The sequence below is a fragment of the Elephas maximus genome, chromosome 22 (assembly GCF_024166365.1).
Source record: "Elephas maximus indicus isolate mEleMax1 chromosome 22, mEleMax1 primary haplotype, whole genome shotgun sequence".
NCBI classification, from domain to species: Eukaryota; Metazoa; Chordata; class Mammalia; order Proboscidea; family Elephantidae; genus Elephas; species Elephas maximus.
Genome location: NC_064840.1, coordinates 50984407 through 51010197, shown reverse-complemented (window position 1 = coordinate 51010197; position 25791 = coordinate 50984407). Strand labels below are relative to the sequence as shown.

General features: G+C 46.8%; 1 protein-coding gene across 1 annotated transcript in view; it reads left to right on the top strand.

The window, feature by feature from the left end:
• Positions 1 to 2916: 2916 nt before the first annotated feature.
• SLC25A37 (solute carrier family 25 member 37) overlaps positions 2917 to 25791 on the top strand; it is a 44273-nt gene continuing 21398 nt past the window's right edge. The window contains exon 1 of the mRNA XM_049865367.1: positions 2917 to 3267. Within this exon, the coding sequence (XP_049721324.1) occupies positions 3046 to 3267 (222 nt within the window). The 5' untranslated portion in view covers positions 2917 to 3045. The remainder of the gene's footprint in view (positions 3268 to 25791) is intronic.

Below are 25791 nucleotides of genomic sequence, written 5' to 3'. Positions count from 1 at the left end.
ACCTATTGAAGCTTCAGTTCAGGGATCAGTAGGCTGCCACCATTACTGTTTCCACCTCCACTGCCTCAATTGTCTCTCAACACTGTAAATGAAGCTCGTGTCCAGACACTGCAGTGCTGTTGCAATAGGCAAGTCTCTGACCACCCCAACTGCCCCTTGCCCGAGTGTCTGTGACCTTTCTAGGCAGCAGAAAACATCAAGGCTGCAGGAAGATAGCCTCCATCTCATTTCCATTTCCACCTTCTAGATCTCCCTAATTAATCTTATTGGTAGAATATAATTCACATGTAGACCCCTGGCTGCAAGGGAGTCTGAGAAGTGTAGTTTTAAACTTTCTGGCCACTGCAGTACAAAAAGTAATTTAACATGTATGCTGACTGCCAAACCACCATATCTATAATATATGGGGAAAAATACTGAGTATTTATAATAAAATGTTCTAAAAAGATTTCCTAACAGATTCTGATGTAATTATCTAGTGAAATTAAAAAAAAAAAAAAACCTTATATCTCTGAAGATTTTGGGCATGTTTACCCTTGCCAACTATTTTCTTAACCACCAAAAGGTGACTTCCTTCCACCAATTCTACCACTGCAAAGTTCAGAGCATTTCTCATTCATTGAGAGACAGATAAATAGATACATAAATCTTCTAAAAAAATTCTAGGCACTTAAAAAAATTATAGAATATGAATATTATTTAAAGTCTGAAAAATAGAGTGAAACCACAAACCCCCAAACCAAACCCACTGCCAATGAGCTGATTCTGAGTCATAGAGACTCTATGGGACAGAGTAGAACTGTCCCATAGGGTTTCCAAGGTGTAAATCTTTACGGAAGCAGACTGCCATATCTTTCTCCCACGGAGCAGCTACTGGGCTCTAACTGCCAACCTCTCAGTTAGCAGCTGAGTGCTTAACCATTCTACTACCAGGGCTTTCGAGTAAAAATAGCTATGTATAATCCTACCTCACTATTGCAATAACCATTTTACTCTTTTCTTGTGCTTATTTTACGTATTTGTGAATTTTATATTTATAGAATTTTCTTTTTGCTTTGTCATATAAGATTATATCATAATTATTTTTCATGTTGCATATCATAATCTGTTTTTAATAGCTGGATATTTCATTAAGTACATATGGAGCCCTGGTGGTGTAGTAGTTAAGAGCTTGGCTGCTAACCAAGAAGTTGGCAGTTCAAATCCACTAGCTGCTCTTTGGAAACCCTATGGGGCAGTTCTACTCTCTGAAAGGGTTGCTGTGAGTCAGAATCAACTCAACGGCACCTAACAACAAGTACACATGTCATGGTTTACTTAACCATCCCTCTCTAGTTGAACATGTAGGTTGTTTCCAATTATTTCCTACTATAAATAATGCTTTCAAGAAGAGCTTCATGAATATTTAGGCTTTTGTGTTGCTTTCCTAGAAGTAGAATAGTGGGTTAATATGTACTGGTTAAGGAGCAGCCTTGGCAGCGGCAGCTCCAACTGACTCCTTTTCCTTATACGAGGAAATAAAGGTGCCTTTCCTGCTCTCCCCCCTTGCCCCCCACCCGAATGTACTGGTTAAATGGCGTATGCTTTTAAATGAATAGCAACAGCTTTTGATCAAATTTCTTAAAAATTAACTCTTAGAACAGTAGGAAATTTTTCTCTAGCAATCACTAGATACAGTGTTTGTGGATCTACCAGATCCCTAACGCTCATCTTGGGAGCTACTGTTCACAGCTATCAAAAACCCGGAAAGGGTCCCTGGCCTTGAGGCCTCTATTGACAATGCTCGTATCGCTGCATCTCAACTCCCTAAGAGCTGCCTGGGTTGCTGTAACCTGAATCTTGGGACAGGGTGAGGGCAAAGAGCACGTGCAGCATCTCCTCTGCCCTTTCGTATCTCAAGGCCCAGCTTTTGCGACCAGAAGTCTTCTCTGGATAAGGCAGGGAGGCCCTGGTGAGGTAGATCACTGAGAGTCAAGTCTTAAGGCCTGGAACATGCCTATTCAGATACGCAGATTCCCTCAAAGGAGCAAGATAAAGTGGGTTGCACTTTAAGAAGCCAGCTTGGGATGACTTCAAGGACTAGGAGAAGAGAGTCTTAAAAGACAGGTAGACACACGCTGCAAGATTTTACTGTCAGCCATTCTGCACTCTGTGCAACCTGGCCTCTACAAACATTTTTCAAGCATGTCAAACCCAAAGAAAATTTGCTTGAGGTGCCTCCTCTGAAGGGCTCCATCCTGGTTACTATTTATCATCTAGGTCAGTCCAGCTCAGGGTGGATCTGGCCTCTTTGTAAGAAATTAGCACTACGTAAGAAAAGTGTTTTCAGTGAAAGAAATAGATTTTGAATAAATGGGTGTTTCCCCCCCCTCCCGACTGAGCAGCTCAAACATGACCTTGGGTATTAACGCTGTCCCATCCATGGTATACGGCCTCGTGTTGCACAAAGGAAGGTTCACAACTGCTATCCTGCAGTGTGGCCTCTACTCACCCCCCTCTACGCCAACCACCATAACTGACATGACAACAACTTCCCTCCCTTCAGACCTTAGAAATGCCACAGCTTGCTGAGCAATACACTCTTTGAAAACCACTGACTCTGGGGGCGGGTTTCCCCCCCCTTAGTCGTTGTAACTTATCTCACTCCAGCTCTAGGCATAGCCCCCTGAGGCCTGGCTGACCCTTCCAACGATGGCCACTGGCCTGCCCCTAGCGGGGCAGCACCACCTTGGAGGTAGTACAACTTCCCACGACGCCCCAACGTCTCCTCTCGCCCCCATCCGGTTGCTTGGAAATTTGCACTGGACAGCTGACGTCACACAAAGAGGCGGGTCCCTACTGTCCCGCACACCAATGGCAGGCGGCGGCTGGCCGCTTCTTTTCTAGTGATTGGTGTCTTGGGCCCCTCTGCTCCACCCCATCCCGCCATGGCGTCAGGCGCCGCAGCGCCAGGGAGGTGGTTCCCACTTTAAGAAGTGAAGTTTTTCACCCCCTCCCCCTCCCTACCCACCTCCTGCAGCCGCCCGTCCCCTGGGGAGCTGGCGGATGGAGCTACGCTGCGGCGGCGTAGGGAGCCAGGCTGTGGGGCGGGGGATGGAAGGGGACACCCGAGATGGCGGCGGCGGCGGCGGCGGCGGCAGCAAGGACGCCGGGTCGGAGGACTATGAGAACCTGCCGACCAGCGCCTCTTTATCCACCCACATGACAGCCGGAGCGATGGCCGGGATCCTGGAGCACTCGGTTATGTATCCAATAGACTCAGTGAAGGTGAGCCCCGAGGAGACGTTGTGGAGACAGAACGAGCGAGAGCTAGAGAGAACGCGCGGGCGGCCGAATCCCGCGCAAGACCAGAACCCGGCAACGCAATGAGAGCACGCTCTCCACCGGGCAGTGCCGGCCGTGGAGCGCGGCGGACTGCGGCCGTTCCGCCCCCTCGGCGCCGGAGCTGGCGGGGGCCGGAGGCGGGGCGGGGGTCCCTACCCGAGTGGGCGCGCAGCCTGGGCGCCGGGGAGCGCGCCGCGCCGCTTCTTCCGCCGCACGTTTCGGCGACCGAGGAGCCTTTCCACCCGGCGAGGTTGCCGCAGCCCCACCGCCGCCGCTCCCTCTGCTGTCCCGGCTGGTGGCGCCCGCCGCTGGCCTTGGTGGTCGTGGCGGGGATCCAGAGGGAGGGGATCGGTGCAGCTTTGTACAGTTTTGCTACTCCTGCCCCTGCGATCCGCGGTCTTTGGGGTCCTGGGTCGTCGTGGACTCCCGCGAGGCGCCGGCAGGCCTGTGTGGGGAGGCTGAGGCTGCCCACACGTGCAGCGTTGCCGAGGGTGCTCCCGGAGGGGAAGCGGTAACCACACTCGCGCGGAGAAACGTGGCCGCAGCCCCGCCGCGCGCCCGCCAGCCCTGGCCTTTTGCTTCTGCTCACGGGCTTTTTTGGGGGGCGTGCGGGTGGCTGGACTTCTCAGCCTTTGGCAGCTCTCTTGGGAGTATTGGCTAAGCTACGCCCCGTGAGATCCCATGTCCTCGGGGTTCGGGCAGTGGGCAGCAGAGAGACTTGCAGTGACATTTGCCTTCTCATTTTGTTTGCTGGAAGGCGAGCTTGTGCCATACAGCCCTTAATATGGGTTGTGTAATAGGCACTCAGTTTGTCCAAACCCACTGCCTCCGACTCATAGCGACCCCATAGGGTTCCAAGGCTGTAAATCTTAGTGGAAGCAGATTGCCGCATCTTTCTCCCGCAGAGCCGCTGGTGGTTTCAAACCAACGTTTCTGTAGCAATCCATCGCTTTAACCACTGTGCCACCAGCGCTAGGTCACTCCCCCAGGGAGTTGTAAATACACTTCTGTAAAGAGGTGGCTTTAACAGGCGAATGTTACCTGTTAGCGTTAGAACTGCCCTCTGTCAGCCTGCTCAGGAGACTGAGTGGCCAGGGATAGTGCAGGGGGCACTACTAGTATTGACTAGTAGTTACACATTGCATTTTCATACTCACAGGTCATCTCATTCACACAATAGTTAATCCCCAGGTTAAGGGGGGGGGGATTAATAGATAAGAAACTGAGGTACAGAGAGGTGAACTGATTAACTTGCTAAGTCTCATACATTGCTTATTTCTCTGACCTGCAGCTCAAGTGTTCTGGGGGAGCTGGGGGCCTCTCCAGATGGCTAGGCATGGTCCACAAAACTACCCACCCCGCCCCGCAACTGTATCTTGTTGCTGATGTTGGTCCAAGTAAGCAGGCGTGAAGGCCAGCCAGTCTAACTCAGAGGGCTTTTCCTACTCTGGGCATCTGTTGGAGAGCTGACGGTTGATGGCTGGACAGGCACAAGTCCAGGGAGAAAATGAAGGGGCATTCGTAATAAAGCCAGGCCTAAGTCTGTGATGGTGCTGCAGTGCCTGAGTCATTACTCCTATCCCTCTAGTGTCCCAGTGGGGAGTTAGACAAACGGTTCTTGCCTGCCACAGATGCCAAGGGAATGGAGGAGATCTTGTCTCTTGGGATTTCCAAACTCCTCTAGGACAGATACCAGATGGCTTTTGTATAGGAAGGAATCCCTCAAATGTAATAAAATTCTCTGTATTTGAAGCTGTTGTCTCAAGTGCTTTGGGCAGAGTCTGGGGAAAGTTAGTAGTAGCGAGATACTATTTGAGCAGGCTGCAGACTCTGAAGTTGTCGAGCTGAATGTTCCCTCAAGGAACTTTACCACCTTTGAGGTCCTTGGCCTTTTTACCATGAGTTTGGTTCTAGGCATCATTTTTGCTCATTTTTAAGATTAAAAGTAATTAGTCATGCCTTTTGAGCTCCCTTTGATACTCTAATGAAGCATTTGTCTCATATGTTTAAATTGTGTGATCTGTGTTTAATTTCCTCTCTGCCCCTCCTCTGCCTCTGAGACATTGGTTTGTTTTGACCCAGATGTCATCTATACTTAACATTATTTTCTGTAGCAGTTTCAAGCTACAGACAGGTTAGCGTGGCGTGTACGGTAGAAGATGCTGGTCTGGCTTTCCTAGACAAGTTATTTACCTTATGGGGCTGGACTGTAAGATGAAGGCTTTGGGTGGCTAATCAGTAAGATCTTCCAGGTCCTGGGAATTCTAATTCTGATCCCAAATTACTACCCTTCAGATTTCTTCAGTTCTTAAGCAGGCGGTTCTTAAGCATACAATTTGAAAGCACCTCTCATTTTTCCCTACAACTTTCTTGGAAGGTTATCGAGGATTATTCTTTTCATTTTTAAGCTGAGACAAACGGCGCAGAGAGAGTGAAGTGGTGTGAGCTCAGGTCACAGGGAGGCTGCAACAGATACCAGTATCACTGACACGGTTGTCCGTGCCCTGTGTGAGGTGCCAGGGATGCATCTGTCCTTCAGCCACACACATGCTTTACTTCGGAAGACCCCGTCTGTGTTCTTCTTAAATAGTTTGGATGATGGAGACCCTGAGTAATTGAACCAGGAGAGCCTGGGCTCGGTTTTAAGCTCGGCCCCTATCTGGCTTCATGCCTTAGACACTTCTGTGCCTTAGTTTTGATGCTCATAAAATGGGGCAACACTTTTAACCCATTCCTCTTTTCAATAAAAACAAAACATCTGTTTATCCTTTCTTATGTTATTTGAAGTTTCAAAATAATCATTACAGGTGAAACCCAATCAATGTAATCATATCTTGTAAGAAAAAATTAATTTTGAAAGGCATACGTTTTAAACTTTGATCTTAGGATGTGAAAGGAGAGTGTTACTTTTTCTAGCTATCCTGTCCCAGGCAGTGTGGACAACAGAATCCAGCACTGGTCACTTTCAGTGCTGAGCCTTGGGAGCGGCTTGGTGTGTGGTCATAATGCCGAAAACCAGCTTTGCAAATCCTTAAAACTGTAATATTAAATATGCTTTTTCATGAGGTGCCACCCCACTCCCCAACATTATACTTAATGACCTGTGTTTTTCAAACTGTGGATTGTGACCCATTAGTGTGATTGACATTTTAGAAAGAGATTTGTGAGAGTACACAATATAAGTGAGCATGACATGTGGCAGGGAGATGTGGTAATTCACGACGTTTTGTATATATATGTATGTTCCCTGGGTGGCAATGTAAAATCTACTTCTTGTTGGGCATTATGGTCAAAAAAGTATGAAAAACGTTCAGCCTGGTGATCACTCATGGCTCTCAAGTTCCAGCAGCCGACAGCCTGTGAGTATTTGGAAGACCTTCAGCGATCTTTCTGCCCCTTCTTGAGTCTTCCTCTTTAATTTTTCACTGTGGGTAAATATGAGTGCTCGTTAATCTATAAAGGGCCAGATTCCTGGGTCCTTTGGCTACAGGTTTTCTCATGTCAACCCTAAGCCCCGCTGCGGGTACCTGGGGTACAGGTTTCCTATGATCTCTCTGGTCCTCTGCAGTAGCATGGTAGCCGAGACGGGCACTTGGGGTGGTTGTGAGAACCCCTAGTCTGGAGTGCTCAAGACTGTGGGGAGAATGCCAGGTGGGTGGAGGAGGAAATTCCAGCAAGATTAGGCACACTGCTTGTAGACCATGCTGAGTCCTGTGGTGGTGAAAGCAGAGGCAGAAGGAAACAGGAAAGATTTGAAGTGAGGGAACTTCCGCTGACCCCTTCACAGCCCTTTCTTTTGCTTTCCTTGCCAGGGAAACCCTGTCCTTTAACTCTCTTAGGATAAGCCTTCCTTCCCAGCTGGGTTTCAGAAGGAATGAGAGGACCACAGATCTGAGAGCCAAGCATTGTAAGGCTCAGCATTCTCTCTAGGAGTTGGCGAGTGCTGAGCAAGCAGAACCCTCGTATTGACCTGATTGGCTTCCCGTAGCTTGCCCTGCTGAGCTCTGAGCTGCACTAAGCAGAGGCAGGTGGCCAGGGCAGCTCAGAATTCCTTAACATTGGAGTTTCCTCCTCATGGTTTCCAGGATGCAGGCTGACTGGTAGAAGGGTGCTCAGGGGAGTTAAGGCAGCTGCCAGAGTCCCCTCCCACCCACAGTGCTTTCCAAAGTCCTTCAGCAATAGAAGCAAAGTACAGTAGATGCCATTCGGCTTCAAATGGGCGTGAAATCCCAAATTGCTCTGGTTCCTGGAACAAAATTATAGTGATTTTTCTGTCTCTCCCTTCTCCTGTCTTCTCTTATCCAAGTCCATCCCCTCCCTTCTTTTCTCTCCTTCAAAGGGAGGTGCTTTTTTTTTGGCGGGGGGGCATGGAGTCAAAAAAGGAGTATTCATTTTTGAACTTCCTCTGTTTCATGAACTCCCAGGATACATGGTGATACCCATACCCGTGACATGTACCGGTGAGGCCTGATGCTGGAGGAGGAGTGGGAATCTTTTACAGTCCCAGATTCAGCATTTCGTCCCCCTTATGTTCCCTTTCTTGCCTGCCACCAGCCTCCTCTGCCCTGGGATTGGAGAGGGGTGGGCTGGGGCAGAGGGGTTGGAGTGTAGCCTCCAGGATTATAGTGAGCAATGAAGGTACCCTCATGAAACAGAGGAAATACAAGAATGCTCATTTTTGACTCCATGCCCCCTTCAAAGAGGCATTTGGGGTTTAACGAGGGAATCTAACTGACAGCATTGTTTAAAACCTCAAAGGCATGCGTATGTGGGAGTAGGGAATGTGTGTGTCACATGAAAGGGAGGCCATTGCTTTTCACGGTTTCCATTTGGGCACCTTTTAGCCACCTGTGGCCATCTTATCCACAAGGGCTTTTGTCCCATCTGCTCTTTGGAGCAGTGACTGATTTCAGGGCATCGATCCCACTTTCCCCTTTTTATAGACTTGGGTTCTTAACTCCCTTTCCTACTTCAGGAGCATTGCTTTCCCCTGACCCATTGGGTGAACTAGCGTTGAAGCCTTTGGCCGTCTCTCTTGAACCCTAGAATGTTCCTGTTTGTTTCCGGTTCTCTTCCTATCTCCCCTAGAACTCAGCCTTTCCTTCTGAAAGTTTTTTGTTTTTTTTAAGGAACTCTTAAATGAGCTGTCTGGTTCTATCAGTGCTGGCTCCAGACATATCTCTACAATTATGATGTTTGCTGGACCACTTAAGGAAGCATTAGGTGATTAGAATGACTTCTACCTTCTCCCAAACCTGCTCTTTTCATTCCTGCCTCCACCTTGTACGTTCATAGCTGATACCTTCCATAAGAGGGATATATCTAATCACATTCTCTTTAACTAGAGTTGCTTAGCTAGGGTGTTCCACCCTCAGATGTATAGTGAACACTGTCTAAAAATATCATCTGTCCTCAGCATCATCATCATGATTGTCATCACTTTCCTTCATTCATGAGGACCCTGGCATCTGGCTCATAGACTACTTCTCCATCACAAATCCTGACATCATCCTAAGAACTTCCCATGTGTGTCACTGCCACCTGACTAACTTTCAAATCTCTCCGTTCTTTATGCTTTTCAGGTCAACAGCCTTTACCTTACCTGGGCCTTGTCATAATCCAGAACCTTTCCACCTCTGAATCAGACATCTCATAGCCTGGCCACAGCTTTCTCACAGTCACAGTCTACTTGGTCTCTAGTGTCTTCTTGTCTCCTCCGCCCCTCCCCCCAACCCTTTCCTGTTTTCCTTATCTAGTCTATCACTTCACCCACTCTTGTTTCCTCGGTTTCTCTGCCTTTGTTTCATCTAACACCGGTCTGTCCAAACCCTGATCCTGGATAATCCATCTGTCCATCGGACAGCTGAGCACTTGTGGAGAAAATCACATGTTGACTCAGTTGCTGCCCCTGCATGTTCATGCTTTCTGGCCGCAGTGGGGCTCTCAGCACCACTGTTCATCCTTCCCTGTTTTCTAGTCAGTTTGCTTCCATCCTCCAGAACAGCTGCTTTAGAACATCCTATTTCTCTTCAAATCTCTGACCTCTCCATTTGCTTTCTAGTTTGTAAAGTAACTAGAACTCTATCTTACTTATCTAGTGCTACTATAAACAGAAATACCACAAGTGGGTGGCTTTAACAAACAGAAATTTATTCTATCATAGTTTCGGAGGCTAGAAATCCAGATCAGGGAGCTGGCTCTTGGGGAAGGCATTCTCTCTCTGCTGACTCTTGAGGAAGGTCCTTGTCTCCTTTCAACACCTGTGAGCTTGGCATTCCTTGAAGATCTTCATGGATTTTGGCATCAATCTTCCCTTTGGTCTAGGAGTTTCTCAGTGCAGGAACCCTGGGTCCAAACGACGTTTTCCACTCCTGGCTCTTATTTCTTGGTGGTCGTAAGATCCTTCTCCTCTCTACTCACTTCTCTCTCCTTTTATCTTTTGTAAGATAAAAAGTATGACTCAAGCAAAGGTGTGACTTCAGTAAGGCAGAGAAGAGTGGTGTCTTAAGTAAGACAGCACTTAATGGGTGTGACTCAAGATACACCCTACCCAAATCCTGCCTCATAGAGGCTTTAGGACTTACAACACATAAAATGGAGGATAATTACATCAGATCACAAAAATGGAGGATGACTTTATCATTACACTATGGCCAACTTGTATCATTTCATGACTGCCAAACTACATCATTACATAACTGTCAAATACTGAGAATCATGGCCTAGCCAAGTTGACACTTATTTTGGGAGGACAGAGTTCAATCCATGACAGACCCCAGTTAAACTCTCTCATCTCCTTGTCACTCTCCCTCCAAACCCACTTACCTTCACTTCACCACTCTCCTCCTGCCATAAGGTAAGAGGTAAGCTTTGTCCTTCTAAGGCAAATCGCCCTCTAAGGGCTCTGAACCCCCTAGGCGGGAAGGACGATGTTTATGGACCACCCAGACGGACCTGGATCTGAACTCTGGTTTTACCTACACCTTGTGCACATTACTTGTCCTCTTTAAACTCAGCTTCCTTCTCCACAAATTGGGGCTGTTAATAACAATACCTACCCCATGGGGTTGCTGAAAGAATTAAATGAGATTATGTAAAACTCTTGGCTGCAGTGCCTGACAAATAAGTTATCAGTAAATGATGACAAGGATAGTTATTTTTGTCACTTTTCTCTTGAGTCACCGAGTTTTTCCCCTCTCTCTTGGCTTCTTCTCAAATGCATTTATAGAGGTTCAGGCCTGTCCCATCTCAAACAAACAAACAAACAAACCTCACACATCTCACTTTGACCTCATATGCCCTACCGAGGTACTACCCTCTCTTTCCTCCCGTAAACAGACAAACTCTTGTTGCCTTTTTTTTCCTTCTTCTTAAAATAACAAGTGTTATGAAAGAATTGTTGACTCTTGGTCTCTGCTTCCTCACCTCGTCATCCCACAGCAGTCTGGCCTTTGTGCCCGCCACTCCACTAGAAACTTCACTGAGGCTGCTGGTGATGTTGTTGCTGAGCTCAGTTGTTATTTCCTGGCTCCTCTGCTGCCTTTGACCCTCTGAGTGCGCCTCCTTTTGGAGCCCTTAACCTTTTTGGGCCCACAGTTGTCTCTGTTTTCCCTCTTTTGGTCTGGCTACTCCTCAGTTCCCTTTGCAGGCTCCTAATCTCCCTTTACTGCTGATCTTCACAATTCTGCCCTCAGTCCTCTTCTCTTCCCACAGGACATATGTCTCTGTCCTGGTAACTCCCAGATCTGTAACTCTGGTCCAGACTCTCTTGGGAGCTGATATGTCCACTTGGCTGTCTCACAGACTCCTCAAACTTAGTGTGTCCAGAATGGACATCCAGACCTTCCTCTCAGTCCTGCCCTTCTGCCTGGATTCCCTCCCCCAGGAACTTAGTTAATATCTTTAGTGTTTCTCCTTTCCCCTTTCCCCTCCCTGTATGCCTCCAAGACTGTTGATTTTTCCATCTATAATACAGTACCTCTTGAATTTGTTGACTTCTCTCTTCAGTGCTACTACATTGGGTTCAGGGGACTCAAATGTCTCCTTTTCATTGAGGGCTTCCTGTCCACCTGACTTAAAATTCATTGTTCTTTCCCTTCCTCTCACCCTACACTCCCTCTTCCCCTTCCCTGCTTGACTTTTCTCCACAGCATTTATTACCTTCTAACATATAATATAATAACATATAATTTAATATGTAATATAATAAAAAAATATAATATCATTTACTTATTTGTATTGTTTGTGGTTATCTCCCTTCATTAGAATGTAAGCTCCACAAAGGCAGGTTTTTTTTTATTCTTTTGTTCACTGGTGTATTCCCATTGCCAAAAACAGTACCTAGCACACAGCAGATGCTCATTAATATTTGTTGAAAGAATTACTACAGTAGGCTCTTAATTGGTCCTGCCCACTGTGGCCTTAGAGGCCCCAGCCTGTTCTCCCTGATGCAGCAGAGCTGGCAGGGGGTACTGAGGAGCAGTGACATTTCTCTAGTTGAGAGCTGGTGGTATCTTTCCTCACCTTGTAATCTTTCAGCTGGTCTTTTTGCCTTCAGGGTAGAGCCTGGACTTCTTAGCAGGGCAGGCACAGAGGCTGAGGTTTTTCCTCCCTTCAGGCCTTCTCTGACTTGTCCACAGGGTGCTACGTAAAGGTTTCCAATGAATATTGAGTGAAAAGTGAAGACATGGCTGTTTGAAAGAAATATGGGGGAAAAATACCATAAAGCAAATGTTAGCTGTTTTGTATTGTTTTTAAATCCATAATGTCTCTTGGTCACCAAAAAAACTTTCTCAGTTCTTTTGTGTGTCCTTTTTTTGCAGTAGAAGCAAATGAACAGCAGTTGTACCCTGGTGAGATGATTTACTCATCTGGCTGCTCGCTTTATTCATTCCATACCTACTGAGTACCCTTTCAGAGCCAGGCACAGTACTAGACACTGGGATGTAAAAATAAGAACTCATGGTCTCTGTCCCCAAAACATGCTCCTTATAATTAGACCTTGAACTTGTGTGGCAGGACTGACTCCCTTTGAAGAATTGCCTGTCTTGGTATTTACTTTCACATGGGCTAAAAGAAACAATCTGGATTTTGGTGTGCTCAAGCTGCCATCTTCTTGAAGGCCTGGAGCCTGCTGGGGCAGGGGAGGGGAGGGGCTGTCACTCTGGCTTTCTTTGTAGGCCACCCTTGAAATGGTTTCTTTTGCTGAAGGAGGCAGTGGTCCTCAGTTGTATCACTCCCCATCCTCTTTTGCACTCATGTGGTTGTTCGTCATTCTGGAAGCTCAAGTTGGCTAATAGAAGGTGCCTCCAAAAATATCCCCCACCGTACTGGTAATCCCAGACAGTTAAGAAAGGCCATTGTCTGGTCACTAAGAGGTGCTGTGGCTTCACATTCATGCCTTCTCTCTGACGAGAAAACAAAAAATGTTGAAATAGGGAGAAATCCCAGCAGCAGCTTGGTTGAAGCAAGAGTTGCATAACAGGTTTAGGAAATGACTGGCTATTATAGACTAGGTTGAGGAACTGCAGCTTTGTGTAACTGAGAGGACTTCCTCTGGGACCACCAGGCCTCTGGATCCACTGGACACATCTAGCTGGAGAGACTGAGAAAGCTCTCGTACCCTAAACTCTGGCTGGCCTCATGGCCTGTGGTGCCTGATGCTGACGAAAGCCCCTGACCTGCCCTATTATGGTACCAGCAGCCTTTGTCCCTTGCCACAGTCATCAAGTGAACACTTAAGATGCTGCTTTAATTGGGGCCTGGGGAGGGGGGTGTCTCAGACTTAGGCTAGTGTCGAGGCTCATGGGAGAGACATTAACCAGGGGTCTTGGCCCATGCATTTGAGCCCTGGTCTTACCATTCTTCCCATTAACTAACTTTGAAACCTTGCGTAAGTCATTTTTCTGAGCTAGTGTCTCCTCATGGAACTACATTAATATCATCTGCTTTACCTACTTGACCGGGGTATTGAGAAGCCTAGCTGGGATCCCCCTTGTAAATGACCTTTATGTAAACTTTAATATGCTAAGCTAATGACTGATTGTATCAGAGGCAGTATGCTTAATGATTAAGAGAAGAGTGGTCAGGTTAACAGCACAAGCTCTGATCAAGTTACTTAAGCCTCTTTGTGCCTTATTTTTCTCATCTGTAAGATGGAGATCATGGAAATACCCACCTCAGAGTGTTGTTATGAGAATTCAGATGATAGAGTGTTAAGAATAGTGCTGGGCACGTGGTAAGTGCTCAGTTAACATTAGCTCTTGTTATTGTTTCTAAAGGTATTAAGTCCCTGGTTGTGCTTGTATATTGCTTTTGTAATTGTATATTGCAAAATTTTCTTATTATCCCCAACTTCTATTATGTCACTCGATTTTCTTAGCTCTTCTTTGAAGATGGGAAAGGCATGTGCTGTTTCTCATTTAAGAGATTAGAAAACTGAGCTTCAGATAAATAATGTGCCCTAGAACTTGGGTCTTTCCTCTCAGCTCCTGTTTCTCCTATACCAGAGCTAAAATGGAAGAAGTGAGGAAGGGGATCAGGTGGGAGCAAGCAAGTGGGAAGCTAGGGCACAGGCTCAGATGTTAATGACGGTGGAACCCTTGAGCTGCCTTCTGAGAGATGAGAGAGAAAGGACTGGGATTGATGATGGGGCCCCACCTGCATTCCTGGAAGGGAGGAACTAGATTCAAAGCAAAGTATGGCTCAGAGTGCAGGGCTCTAATGTATATGTAGGAGTTCCTTGGTGTCACATACTCCAGTAAGGAGGGCAAGGATATGGTGACAGATGGTTCTTGCTGTGGGTTATTTGACTCTGACTGGCTCTTCTCTCTGGAGCAAATTACAGCTGCCGTGGCACCTTCTCATTTCAGCAGGGAGTTGAAGTTGGACTCTATGGTGATTAGAATTTGGACTGGTCTGAGAATTCCTTTCCAGGTCACAGTATAAAAATGACTTATTGGAAAGAGCACTGCCTCATAGTTCCTTGGCCCCTTAGGGCTGCAGTTTTCTCATTTTAAATGTGGAATAGTAGCAACGCCTGCCCTGTCTGCAGGCGTATTGCATCTAGTAAGAGAATATAGCCAGGTTTGCAGTGAACACAGTTTAAAAAGTGTAAAGCTCTGTGTGGGTGCTAGGTGATTGTGTTTATTATCAGACTGGGATCCTGTTAAAGGGGTAAGGTGAGCACATGGGAATGGAAAATACAGGCTCCCATTCCAGCTCTACTGGAGGATTCTGTGCGTGGCCTCGGGCACTTCACCTCTCTCCTTACACACAGTGTCTCCCATCTGTTGGGTAAAAGCAGTGGTGGCTGTCTGCTGCTGGCCCATTAGCTAAATAATGAGGAAGAGCCATTGTACTCAGAGTGTTCTCTGAAATATATTTTAAATTGATAATGTAGGATCAATGATGCTGATAACTGCATCCAGCAGCACACGGCAGGCTTGGGTAGTATGAGACCCCCTTCAGGGAGTACAACAGTGTGCCCAGGGCTGTTACGACCTGTGAAGATCTCTGTGGGATTTTATTTTATATGCTTACTTTAAGGAGTCTGTCCCTTTGAGTGCCAGGCAGATGAGCCTGAGGATGTTGGGGCTGGGATTTTCCCAGGCCCAGGGTGGTGACTGGTGGTCCTGAAGTGCATCTGTGTATTGGGTTTTCCCCCTAGGCTTCCTGTCTGTTTTCCTTGTTTGCTGACGTAGAAAGTAAGAGGAGAAGGATGGGGAGGACACAGATGCCATTGTGTCTGGGTCCCTGCTCCCTCTGTCCTCATGGTGCCAAGTGGATGGTTTTGCCAGCTCTTTGCCTTGCCCCCGCCTGGCTTGAGGAACGGAAGGTGGCGGGTGGGCGCCTGCAGCATGCAGGCAGCTTGCCAGCTGGGTGTGCTGGGAAACGGAACACACCGGGCAGAGCCCCGCACCACCTCGGCACTGCCTCTGACTCACAGCTGCCCTCGTGTCGAGGTGCCGCTGCCACTCTCCTGCCTCCTCTGCCTGGCCATGGAAGAGGATCGTGGGTGTCCCAGGGCTGGCGGAAGCCTTCATTAAAGGAGCTGGGTAGCCAGCAGGGTTTTAGATCCAAGAAGTTAGACTGGAGAGACAGGGAAGCCTTTTGAAAGGAGAGAAGATTCTAGTGTATATATACATACATATAAAGGTGGAAGGAGTGAAATCCAGGGTGTGTCTGTAACTGAAGAACCAAGAAAGCTGCTCTCCTTAGTTACTGTCTGAATGGCTTGTTTGCTAAACGTTGGCTTGCATTAGCCTGAGTCAGTACTGTCTCTGCCTAGGAAAAGTTGAAGGGCTTTACAAAAATGTGACTTCGTTCCCTGGACTTCATTGAATGACCAAATTAATTAAGGAGTTGGAGCATAATTGGGTACAACCTCCCGATCTCGGTGACAGGGGACAGGAAGCTCAACGCATCCAAGGTCTCTCCTTCCATAGGTTCAGGTCTAGCAGGGAGGACAGAGAACAAGTGAATCATTCCTCTCAAGGGTGATGAATGTTGTTGCGGAGGGGAAGTGTAGCTCCTCAGGGAACCCAAATTGTCTAAGGGTCAGGAAACCCCCGTGAGGCAGTAATATTTAAGAAACTAATATCTAGACCTGAAGGAGATACAGAAGTTGGAACAAAACTGTACAAGTCTTTCTGTCCCTGGAAAAGACATGGCTCGGCCCAGAGGTACCTGGCCTTCATCAAGGTGCCTACACGCTACTAACACTCTGATTGTGCGGCTCTGCTCTGAGCCATCTGACTGCAAAGTCAGCGGGGGAAGTTTTTGCAGTTTGGATCATCAGCCTCCTGGGCTGAATCTGCAGCTGCTGCTCTTCTCCCTGTTCTAAAAGTTTAATTCCCTGCTCTGCCACAGCCACCGCCACCACCACCACCGAATGACTGCCTCTGGAGGTTGCCTCTGGCAACTGCCCCATGGCTTCGAGGGAAGCCCAGCCTCCTCCCTGGGTGGGAACTTGCATGGCAGAGCCTAGAGGACTAGAGGAAGACCATGACAAAAGGAGGAAGGGAGGAAAGTTGTAATATCAAAGGCTTTTCTATGTGTAATTGGTTTATAATAATGGGTGGCTTTAGTGGCAAGTGTCAGCTGGAGCAGAGGCCAGGTATGTAGCTAAAAATTAAATCTGGTTATGTGATGTGAAGTTTTAGGGTTTGCCCAAGTGACCTTTATGGGCCCCTGTGACCAGGTCATAATTTGTAGGATAAAGAAGGCCTTGACGAACTGTAGGATGGTGGTAAATGTAGGTAACAACTGTGCCGGGATTTCTTGACACTCAGGAGTAGTCTGAATTCATGTATTATTTCTTGTCACTCTACAAGGTCATTATATAGCTGAAGTCTTTTTTTTTTTTTCCTGTTCTCTCTCTTTCCTTTAAGTGTTTCTTTCTCAAAGTTGGAGGTTCCTAGAAAATACAGAGGGTTCAGTCAGCAGCTTGTCCATTTGCCTCTAAGCTGGTCAAGACTCAGCCCTTGAGGCTTTTTCTTCAAGTGTTTATATTAGTCTAAGGGTTAGACAGAAGTACCTGGATCTCGCAGCTTCTGGAACTGAGTCCTGTTTCTCCCAGAAGCCAGTGCTGTGACACAGGCACAGACCCACTGACCCCAGTGCCACCCCTCTCCTTCTGTATCCATGGAGTCCCCTGGCTAAGGAGGTCTTTGTTATAAAACCTGTTTGCTGGGTGTCTTGAAGGAAGCGGTGTGTTGGCCTTTTTCATTGTCGTTAGACAATGCTGAGCTATTTAACTCAGAAGAAGTGGTCAGTATAGAATCAAAGACTTGATCTGGAAGAAGTTGAGGCGTAGAAAATACCTGGGTAGAGAAATGTTGTCAGTGACGGGTCAAGAACCTACAGTGTGTGAGAGACTGAAGATCTCTCTTTGAGTGTAATTGTGTTTAAAAACATTTTTTCCTTTTCCTTGAATCTTGGCCTCTCAGGCGGTAACTGGACTAATGTAAATGTATTTAGGCAGGCCAGAAAGAGTGAAGTGTTAAATCAGCTTTGAAAATTAATGCAGATTTATATTTAGCCCTGAGAACTTTAAGAATACCAGCTTCAGAAATAACTTTTAATTGTAAAAACTATAATAGGAATGGGGAAAATACAAGTTAAAATGTAGCTACTTCTTGGCTTCCAAAAAACCTTTCAAGGTTGGGAAGGAGGTAGAGGAGTTGAAACTGAAATTTGTCATTTTGGGGTAGTATTTTTTTTTATTGGTAGAAATGTAGGTGGCAGCAGATTCCATTGATCCTTGGAGTTGGCTCTGCTCCCTCCACAGGCTTCTGAGAGTATGCCCACTGGGTGACGCCCCACCTGACTTTGGGTGAGCATTCGTGCTACAAACTTTCCTTGTGTAGCTCTTCCAAGGGTCTTTTGTGTTTTCTGATAATCACAAGAAAGTTTCTGAAGTTCTCTTTCAAACCAAAAGCTACTACAATGCTGGGATTTTTTTTTTTTAACAAAAGATATTTTAGATTTAAAAACAGATTTCTGATCTTTTACTTTGAGCAGCCAGGGTATAAGCGACCGGGAGTCTTTGCAAACCCCAGAATCCGCCGCTCCTAGTGTCACCTGAGTATGGGGGGCAGGGAATGAAAGGGCAGGAAATGAAATGAGGAAAACCAAAACAAACACCGATTCTTTCTGTATAAACATACACGTAATATTTCTACTGACGTTTTTGGATGAATTATAATTAGCTTCAGATGACCAGAAGTCCACTAACTGAGTGAACACTTAACTTCTCTGAGTCTCAGTTTCTTCACCTGTAAACTAGCAAGTTTGAACCAAAGCCAGATGGTTTCTTAGGAATTTCCAGTTCTGAAATTTTTATTCCTTATTCTCATGGGGCAGTATAACTTGTGGCCTCCCTCTTTGGACTCTGAATGTGAAGAATAGACTGGTAAGCACTCCTCTTTGAAGAGGGAGCTGAGAAGACCCCTGCAGTGGAATTCTGCAAGGAGGCAGAGAAGTAGGGACAGGAACCAGCTGTGAATACCATTTTCAGCACCCTGACTTGCCCCTGTATCCCAAAATGTCTGCCTGGAAATTATAGCTATTTAATCTCTCCTTCATTCAGGTGATTCCAGAAAATGCTGAATGGCCGTAGTCCTGCTTTGAAATCAAGGGGAGAAGTGTAGCAGATGCTTCTGGAAGGCCCTGTTTATAGCTTTCTGACTCCCTCCTGCTGGAGACCTTTCACAAGTTCAGTACCAGGAAGGAAGCTGAGTCATTGAGGGGTCAGCTGGTATGGTCAAGGTTGCCCAGTGTTGCCAGCAGCACAGATGAGCTTAGCCCAGACAGCCTGAGCATTTTGAGAGAGAGGGGGCAGGAGTGACAGAGAGTGGGGGGACCATTCCTCACTTTAGGAGGCTGGCTGCACCATCTCACCTCACGGTGACGGGAGTGTCATCACTCCCGATGACTCGTGCGCCCTTTAGATTTTACAGTGACATTCTCCTATTTCATTTGCTTCATTTCTTTCTTCTCTTCCTTCTTCTCTGTTCCAAAGCCAAGGCAAGAGATCAAAAACCAAACAGACTGAAAAGCAATTCTATGAGAAGAGGCCGCTCTGTGGTGTGATGTGGGGTATGTCTGGGTAACTTACCCTGGTCTTAGGTACCCTTTTAACAGGCTTGGTGAACCTGCTTTTTCCAGGCACTAGGAGACCAGTCCTGCCCTCTACCCTCCCAGAGCTGTCACACTGTGGGGAGGACAGATAGGCATATATATGACCACAGCCCACTGATAGACACACACTTGTTATCAAGGGGACACATGAAGAGGTGTCTCTCACTGCCTGGAGGGTCAAAGGGCAAGGGTCTTGAGGACCTAGGATAATCCAAGTCATACCTCAAGAGTGGCATTTTGCAGATGGAGGAATGAGGGAAGGGCATTCTAAAGAGAGAGAGAGAGAGCAAGTAGGAAATTGTGCAGAGGGCCAATTCATGGCATGACAGGAATTTCCAAAAGTAGGGACAGGGAGGGTATGGTCTCCCGGAAGCCCTTGCCAATGGACTTTGGACTTGATTCTGTAGATCAGTATTCTTTGAAAGACTCTCTAGGGGTAGGGCACCCAATCTTCATTCAACAGCCTGCCCTGATATTCTTTGAAGGCATTGCTGCAGGTGTCTGGGGTACCACTGAAGGTTTTTAAGTGGAGGAGTGTTGTGATCAGATAGACCTGTGGTAACCCCAGCAACTGACAGCAGAGAGGATGGATTAGAGGGGGATCTGTCAGAGGCAGGACAATCCTCCAGGAGGCTACTGCAGTCCCCAAACCACAGATGGTGAGGGCCTGAATTAGGGCAGTGGAAGTGGGAATTGAGCCCATGTTTTTATTTGAGGATATGTCACTGTCAGGAATATACGGGATACATGATCTGCGGGCTCTCTGGCCAGGGACCTAGAGGTTACGAGCCAAAGGTGCAGCCCCTTACTGGGACCAGAGACCATTTCCATTCAGATAGGCTGGGACTTCCATTAGGTGCGAAGCAGATGTAGTCCTGTGGACACTGCACCTTCTGACTTTAGGATTGCTGAAGGGCATGTGTCTGTAAAGAGAGCCATGTGAGAGCCCGATGCTGTCCATCTAATTGGGAGCCTGTCATGCGTCTCCGTATAAAGGTTGCATTCACAGGAGCGGATGAGCATATTGAAGTTTAGTTTTCATTATCTTAATTTCTCCATTGTGTTCTGGAAGTTCTAAATGGAAGCAGAATAAAAGAAGGCAGAGAAGAGAGAAAACCATGGCAAGAAGAAGTGAAGACTTTTTCCTGCCGTTCACCTGTATGTGTGTCTGTGTGTATGTTTGTATGTATATGGTGGCGGTGATGACAGGGGTGGCACTTTTGTGCTTAGATCCCTATTCCTGAACTTTTTCTCTCTGATGACATTCTTTTTTTAAGTTACTGTTTCTAGAATAAAGACTTAGAAGCACCAGAATATAGTACTGGTATGCTCAGGCTGAAGGGGACATGGTAAAATGGCAGGTATATGTGATTCATTTTTGGTGTTTTCGTGGATCCCTTCATCACTGGGTTACTGCTTTATGAAAGGGAGCGTGGAGGTTACAAATGTGAGACTCAGTCCCTGCCACAAGAGTTTAAAGTGTAGTTGGCAAGCACCTGCAAGTGAAATTGTAGCGTAACATGTACAATATAAGAGTACAAGAGAGGTAAAAATAAAGGGCTATGAGGATTCAAAGTAGGGAGAAGTCACTTCTCTCATTGCTTCTTTTCATACTTCCTTGTTAGATCCTCTTCCTTTGCCTAATCTCGCACCATTAGAAGTTACCCAGAGCTCAGTCCCACACCCTCTTCCCGTTTCACTTTACACTCTTAACTGGGATAATGGCATCCTAACGGTCATCTGCTGATGATTTTCAAATGTTTATTTCTAGACTAGGACTTTTTCTTTGTTCCAGACCCATGTACCTAATTGCCTACTGGACAGCTCACTGGCATCTCAAATTTAATATATACAAAGGTGAAATCCTTCCTTGCCCATCCCCTCATCTCAAATCTGCCCTTCTTTTTTGTGGTCTTTCCCCATCTTAATGAAGGGAACCTCCATCCAGCTAGTTGTTCAAGCCAGAAACCTAGTAATCACCCCTGATTTTTTCTCTCCATTGCCCCTCCCAGCCCATCTTTCACCAAGTCCTATTGATGCTCCCTCCCTAACATGTCAGATCTCTGCCTTCTCTTCATCTCCCCTGCCAGCAACCTTGCTCCAGGTCACAAACTTCCTCATATTTACCTGTTCTTCCCTTGGCCCCCGACAGTTTTTCTGTGTAACAGCCCGAGTGTTCTTTTTAAAAAGTAAATTGGATCGTGTCACTTTGCTACTTCAGACTCCATAGTGGCTTCCATAGCATGAAGGGTAAAATCTACCCTCCTTGTGCTGTGGTTTTCAGGACTTAGCATGGGTTCTATGTCCTCATGCCTCATCCCAGGCTCATCTCCTGCTACTTCCAGGCTCCTCAGGGCCTGTGTTCTCATCCTACCTGCTGCTTCCTGTGCCCCAGAGTCCCTTTCTCCCATGCTTCACCTACCCAACGCCACCCAACCTCTTCAGATCGTTGCCTAGAAGTCACTTCCAGGATGCCTCCCCATACCTAAATTAGGTCCTCCGTATTTGTTCATAGTACCTTCTACCTTTGCTTCATGACTGTGGTTGTTGTTCAGTGCTGTCGAGTCAATTTGCAACTCCTCGTGACCCCATGTGATAGGGCAGAACTGCCCCATAGGGTTTTCTTGGCTGTAATCTTTATGGAAGCAGATCACCAGGTCTTTCCTCTGCAGAGCTGCTGTGCGGGTTCAGACCAGCAACCTTTCAGTTAGCAGCCAAGTGCTTAACTGTTGCACCATGAGGAATCCTTTCATGACTTTTCGAGTTTGTAATTTTTTATTTGTGTGATTTGTGTGTGTGTGTGTGTGTGTGTGTTTAGTGTTCTTCTCCACTACTAGCCTGTAAGCTCCTTCAAGGCAAGGACTCTGTTTTGTTCATCATTAATCCCCGGTACTCCTAGCATCACACTGGCATTTATTTAGTAGGTGCTCGATACTTTTTTTTTAAGAATGACCATGTCATTTTGCTAACTGAGACTGTTGTAGTCTGGGGACTCAGGATCATCCCCAGTACCAGCCTTCTCCCACTTCTGGAAATCCTGTGCTTTCCTTCTAGCGAGCTGGCTTTGGTTTCAAATGTACACGTGAGCTCTTTGTTTTCTAGAAGAAGGTTTAAATCAGCATGGTATCTTACCCCAATGATTGAAGGCTCCTCCCATTGCCTTCGGCACTCAATAAAACTTAAAAAATGAACCCCAAAAAACTTATAAAACCATTTTTACATATTGTCTACCTTGTTTTATTTGTAGCACGTAGGCCCCCTGGAGGGTGAAAGTTGATTAAGATGTTTCCTTTGGTGTCTTTCCCCTGAGATCCTTAGAACACCAAGCCTCTTGGTTTTGGTATTTTGTCATTTTTCTTTATTACTGCTTTTTGGTGTGAAAAGTGTGTGAGGATAGTGGGAGAATATCCTCTAGAGCTGTGATCAGGCCCTGCCTGCGTGTAAATCATCTAGTATTATGGAGATAATTTGACAGTAGTGTTTGGGGAAAACCTGACTTTGGCTTCAGAAACATCTGGGGAACTCACCCTGGACACCTAGTCAGACCTCTAGCATTCCCTGTACCCTGGAGAAGGGTTTTCATAGGGGTTTATGTCCTAGACTCTTAGCCTATGGGGTAGGCCCAGAAAATGCTGTGAGGGGCCTCTGCTCTCCTCGAGTGCATCGCGCATCACGCCACAGGACACAGATCATCAGGAAGCGCATAGCAGCGCAGGGCTGGGAGTGAGTGCGGACCTTGCATTGCCTGCTTTGTATGGTGAAATTTGTATGGGTGAGATCTAGTTCATCCCTGAGCCTATGTCAGTCATTTATTGAATAGGCACAGCACTAGGCGCCGAGATCATAAACGTGAATGATGCTGTCCCTTCACGTTTCTCTCAGACTTTAATGGGAGACAGACGTGCAGGCACATCACCTGATATAATTATATGTAGAGGAGTGAATGAGAGAAGGCTGGTGACAGGGCTGTTTCTAAACATCTTTTTTCCCATGGATAGTAGGCTAATGGTAGGGTTTGTGAAGGGTGTGGAAAGTGAGCATTGTGGAAGCTGGCAGGACCAGTCCTGACTTGAGAGAAGCGCACAGGCTTTTTAGGCGCCTGGCTCCCTGGGCCCCATTCAGCATGGACACGAGGAGAGCTGTGACCATAGTACTCTGTGGTGCCGTCCCAGCTGCCCTGGCTTTGGTGGCAGGGACAGTGTCTTGGAATCTTTGGCGTTGTCACTAATGTTTGGCAGCGTTTTCATCAGCTACCTCCATGTCCGAGCAGTTGGGTTGCTGATTCCAGGGATAAGATCTTTTGGGGTAGCACAGGCCAGCATGTACAGGAAAGGGAGGCGCTGCATCATTGGGGCAGCGTCCAGCATGTGGGGAAGAATGAGGGCTCTAGCTCTGTGTCTAGAGCGTTTCGCCTTCTGTTAAACCTTTGCTTCCGTTGAGGAGCCCCTGGACTGACCTTCTGGGTGCTTCCTTACAAGGCGAGCTCTGGGGCCCAAGAATATTGCTGTGTCCAGGGAATTCTGTGCATTTGAGACCACTGGCTGCCTTTACCAAAAACAAACAAAAGCCCTACTATTCCAGGTGTTATGGGAAACCCCAAGGAACTATTGTCTGAATTCCTTGGCTGTGCTGACATTTCAGACTATGAAATGTTGTGTGGAATGAGCCATTGATTAGATTTAGAAATCTTGTTATTTTTTATTTTTTAATTTTAATACAGGTGTGTTTCTGCTTCAAGTAGTTCTGGTGTAGAATAATGTAGATCTACCTTCCACTCAAAGTAAAACACACACATTTGTTTTTCAAAGGATTCTTTATAGGTTTCATAGATCTAGAACATTAAAGGCTGAACAGGATCTCGTTGGTGGTGGTGTTGTGTGCCATCAGGTTGATTCCGATTCATAGTGACCCTATGGGGCAGAGTAGAACTGCCCCTAGGCTGTAATCTTCACAGGAGCAGATCACCAGGTCTTTTCTTCCAAGGAGCCACTGGTGGCTCGAACTGCCAACCTTTCAGTCAGCAGCTCATTGCTTAACTTGTTCGCCACCAGGGCTCCATAGGATCTCCTTAGAGATAGTCCATTAAGTCCAGTTATTCATTCAACAGATGTTTACAGTTGTGATAGATAGGCGAACAAAAGAGAAGAAATCTCTTTCCTTATAGGGCTTCCATGCTGGTGGAAATTCCATGCTTCCTAGAGGTGAAGTGAGTGCTCGGAGTTCCTCTGTCAGGTGGTGGCAGAGCTGGTCTAGAATTTAGATCTTCTGACTTTTGGAACAGGGCTCTCTCTGTTTTATCATGTGCACATTTAGGTGCACATATTCGAGGATTCCCCCATTTGGTAAAGTAAGACATACTCAGGTAAACATCTCTATTTTTCAGTGCCATGTGGATTTATCTGAGAGACCTAAGAGCCTGCTCACACCCACAGGCTGTGAAGGGCCAAGTTCCCCAGGGCTGCTGGGCAGCATGGTAGAGGGGTGCAGAACCCACAAAGGACTCCCCCCTGCCCAATTCTGTAGCTGTTGCCCCTGGGGCTGTTTTCTTGTCAGTTCAGAGAGTAGCAAGCCCTTGAGCAGTGGTGAGGGCCTTTTCCACAGTGGTTGGCCATGCAAGACCACACTGCAGTGGGTGCCAGTCAGCAGTGTCAGGGAATCTTGGGTGGTACTTAGGTTCCCTGCCCAGCCCTAGCCACGGACTTTTAGCACTGGCTAAAGTTCTCCAGGAAGGAGCAGTGGTGGCATAGCCGTTAAGCGTTCAGCTGCTAACCAAAAGGTTGGCGTTTTGAACCTGCTAGCTGTTCTGCAGGAAAAAGATGTGGCAGTCTATTTCTTTAAAGATTTCAGCCTTGGAAACCCTTTGGGGCAGCACTATTCTGTCTTAAGAGTCTCTATGAGTCAGAGTTGACTCCACAGCAGTGGGTTGTTTTTTTTTTTTAAGCTCTCTGAACAACCCAGTTGGCACAGTGGTTTAGAGCTCGGCTGCTAACCAAAAAGTCAGCAGGTTGAATCCACCAGCTGCTCCTTGGAAACCCTATGGGGCAATACTGCTCTGTCCTGTAGGGTCACTATGAGCTGAAATCAACTCGATGGCAACTGGTTTGGTTTTGGTTTTTTGCCAAACAACACTGGGCCCTGAGCACATTAGCCAGGCCAGGTGAGTGAGCTTCCTGCAGCACCTTCATCTTGGACCCTTTGTGCCTATGTAAACTAACACTGGTGATTTTTTTTCCTACGTCTCTAGCTATCCAAATTTCCTTTGTTACATAATGAGGATTAATTTAAGCAGGCTGGTCCATTCAGTCAGAAATGATGAGTAAAGAAAGGTGAGTGTATGGGGGTGAGAGGGACAGGCACCCTTATGAGGCCACTGTGGGCAAGTCCCTTTCCTTTTCTGGGCCCTTTCTGAGGGCAAGCAAAGCTGAATGGTTGTTCAGATGTCTTCTAGTGTCAGTGTACAGTAATTATGGGTGGGCTTGCTTCTAACCAGAGTTCTTGGGTAGTGCAAACAGTTAAACGCTCAGCTGCTAACCAAAATCTTGGCAGCTTGAACCCACTGAGAGGTGCCTTGGAAGAGAGACCTGGAGATCTGCTTCTGAAAGGTCAGAGCCTTGAAAACCCTATGGAGCTCAGTTCTATACTGACATACATGGGGTTGTCATGAGTCAGAACTGACGACAACAGGTTTGCTTTTGGTTTGATTTTCTTCCTCCTACGGAACGAGAATTGTATAAAGGAATTAGAGTAAAAATAACATCTTCCTAGGAATTTGCTGTTCACCCGAAACAGCAAGGCAGCTGTATGCTAGACACCATGCAAAGGGTT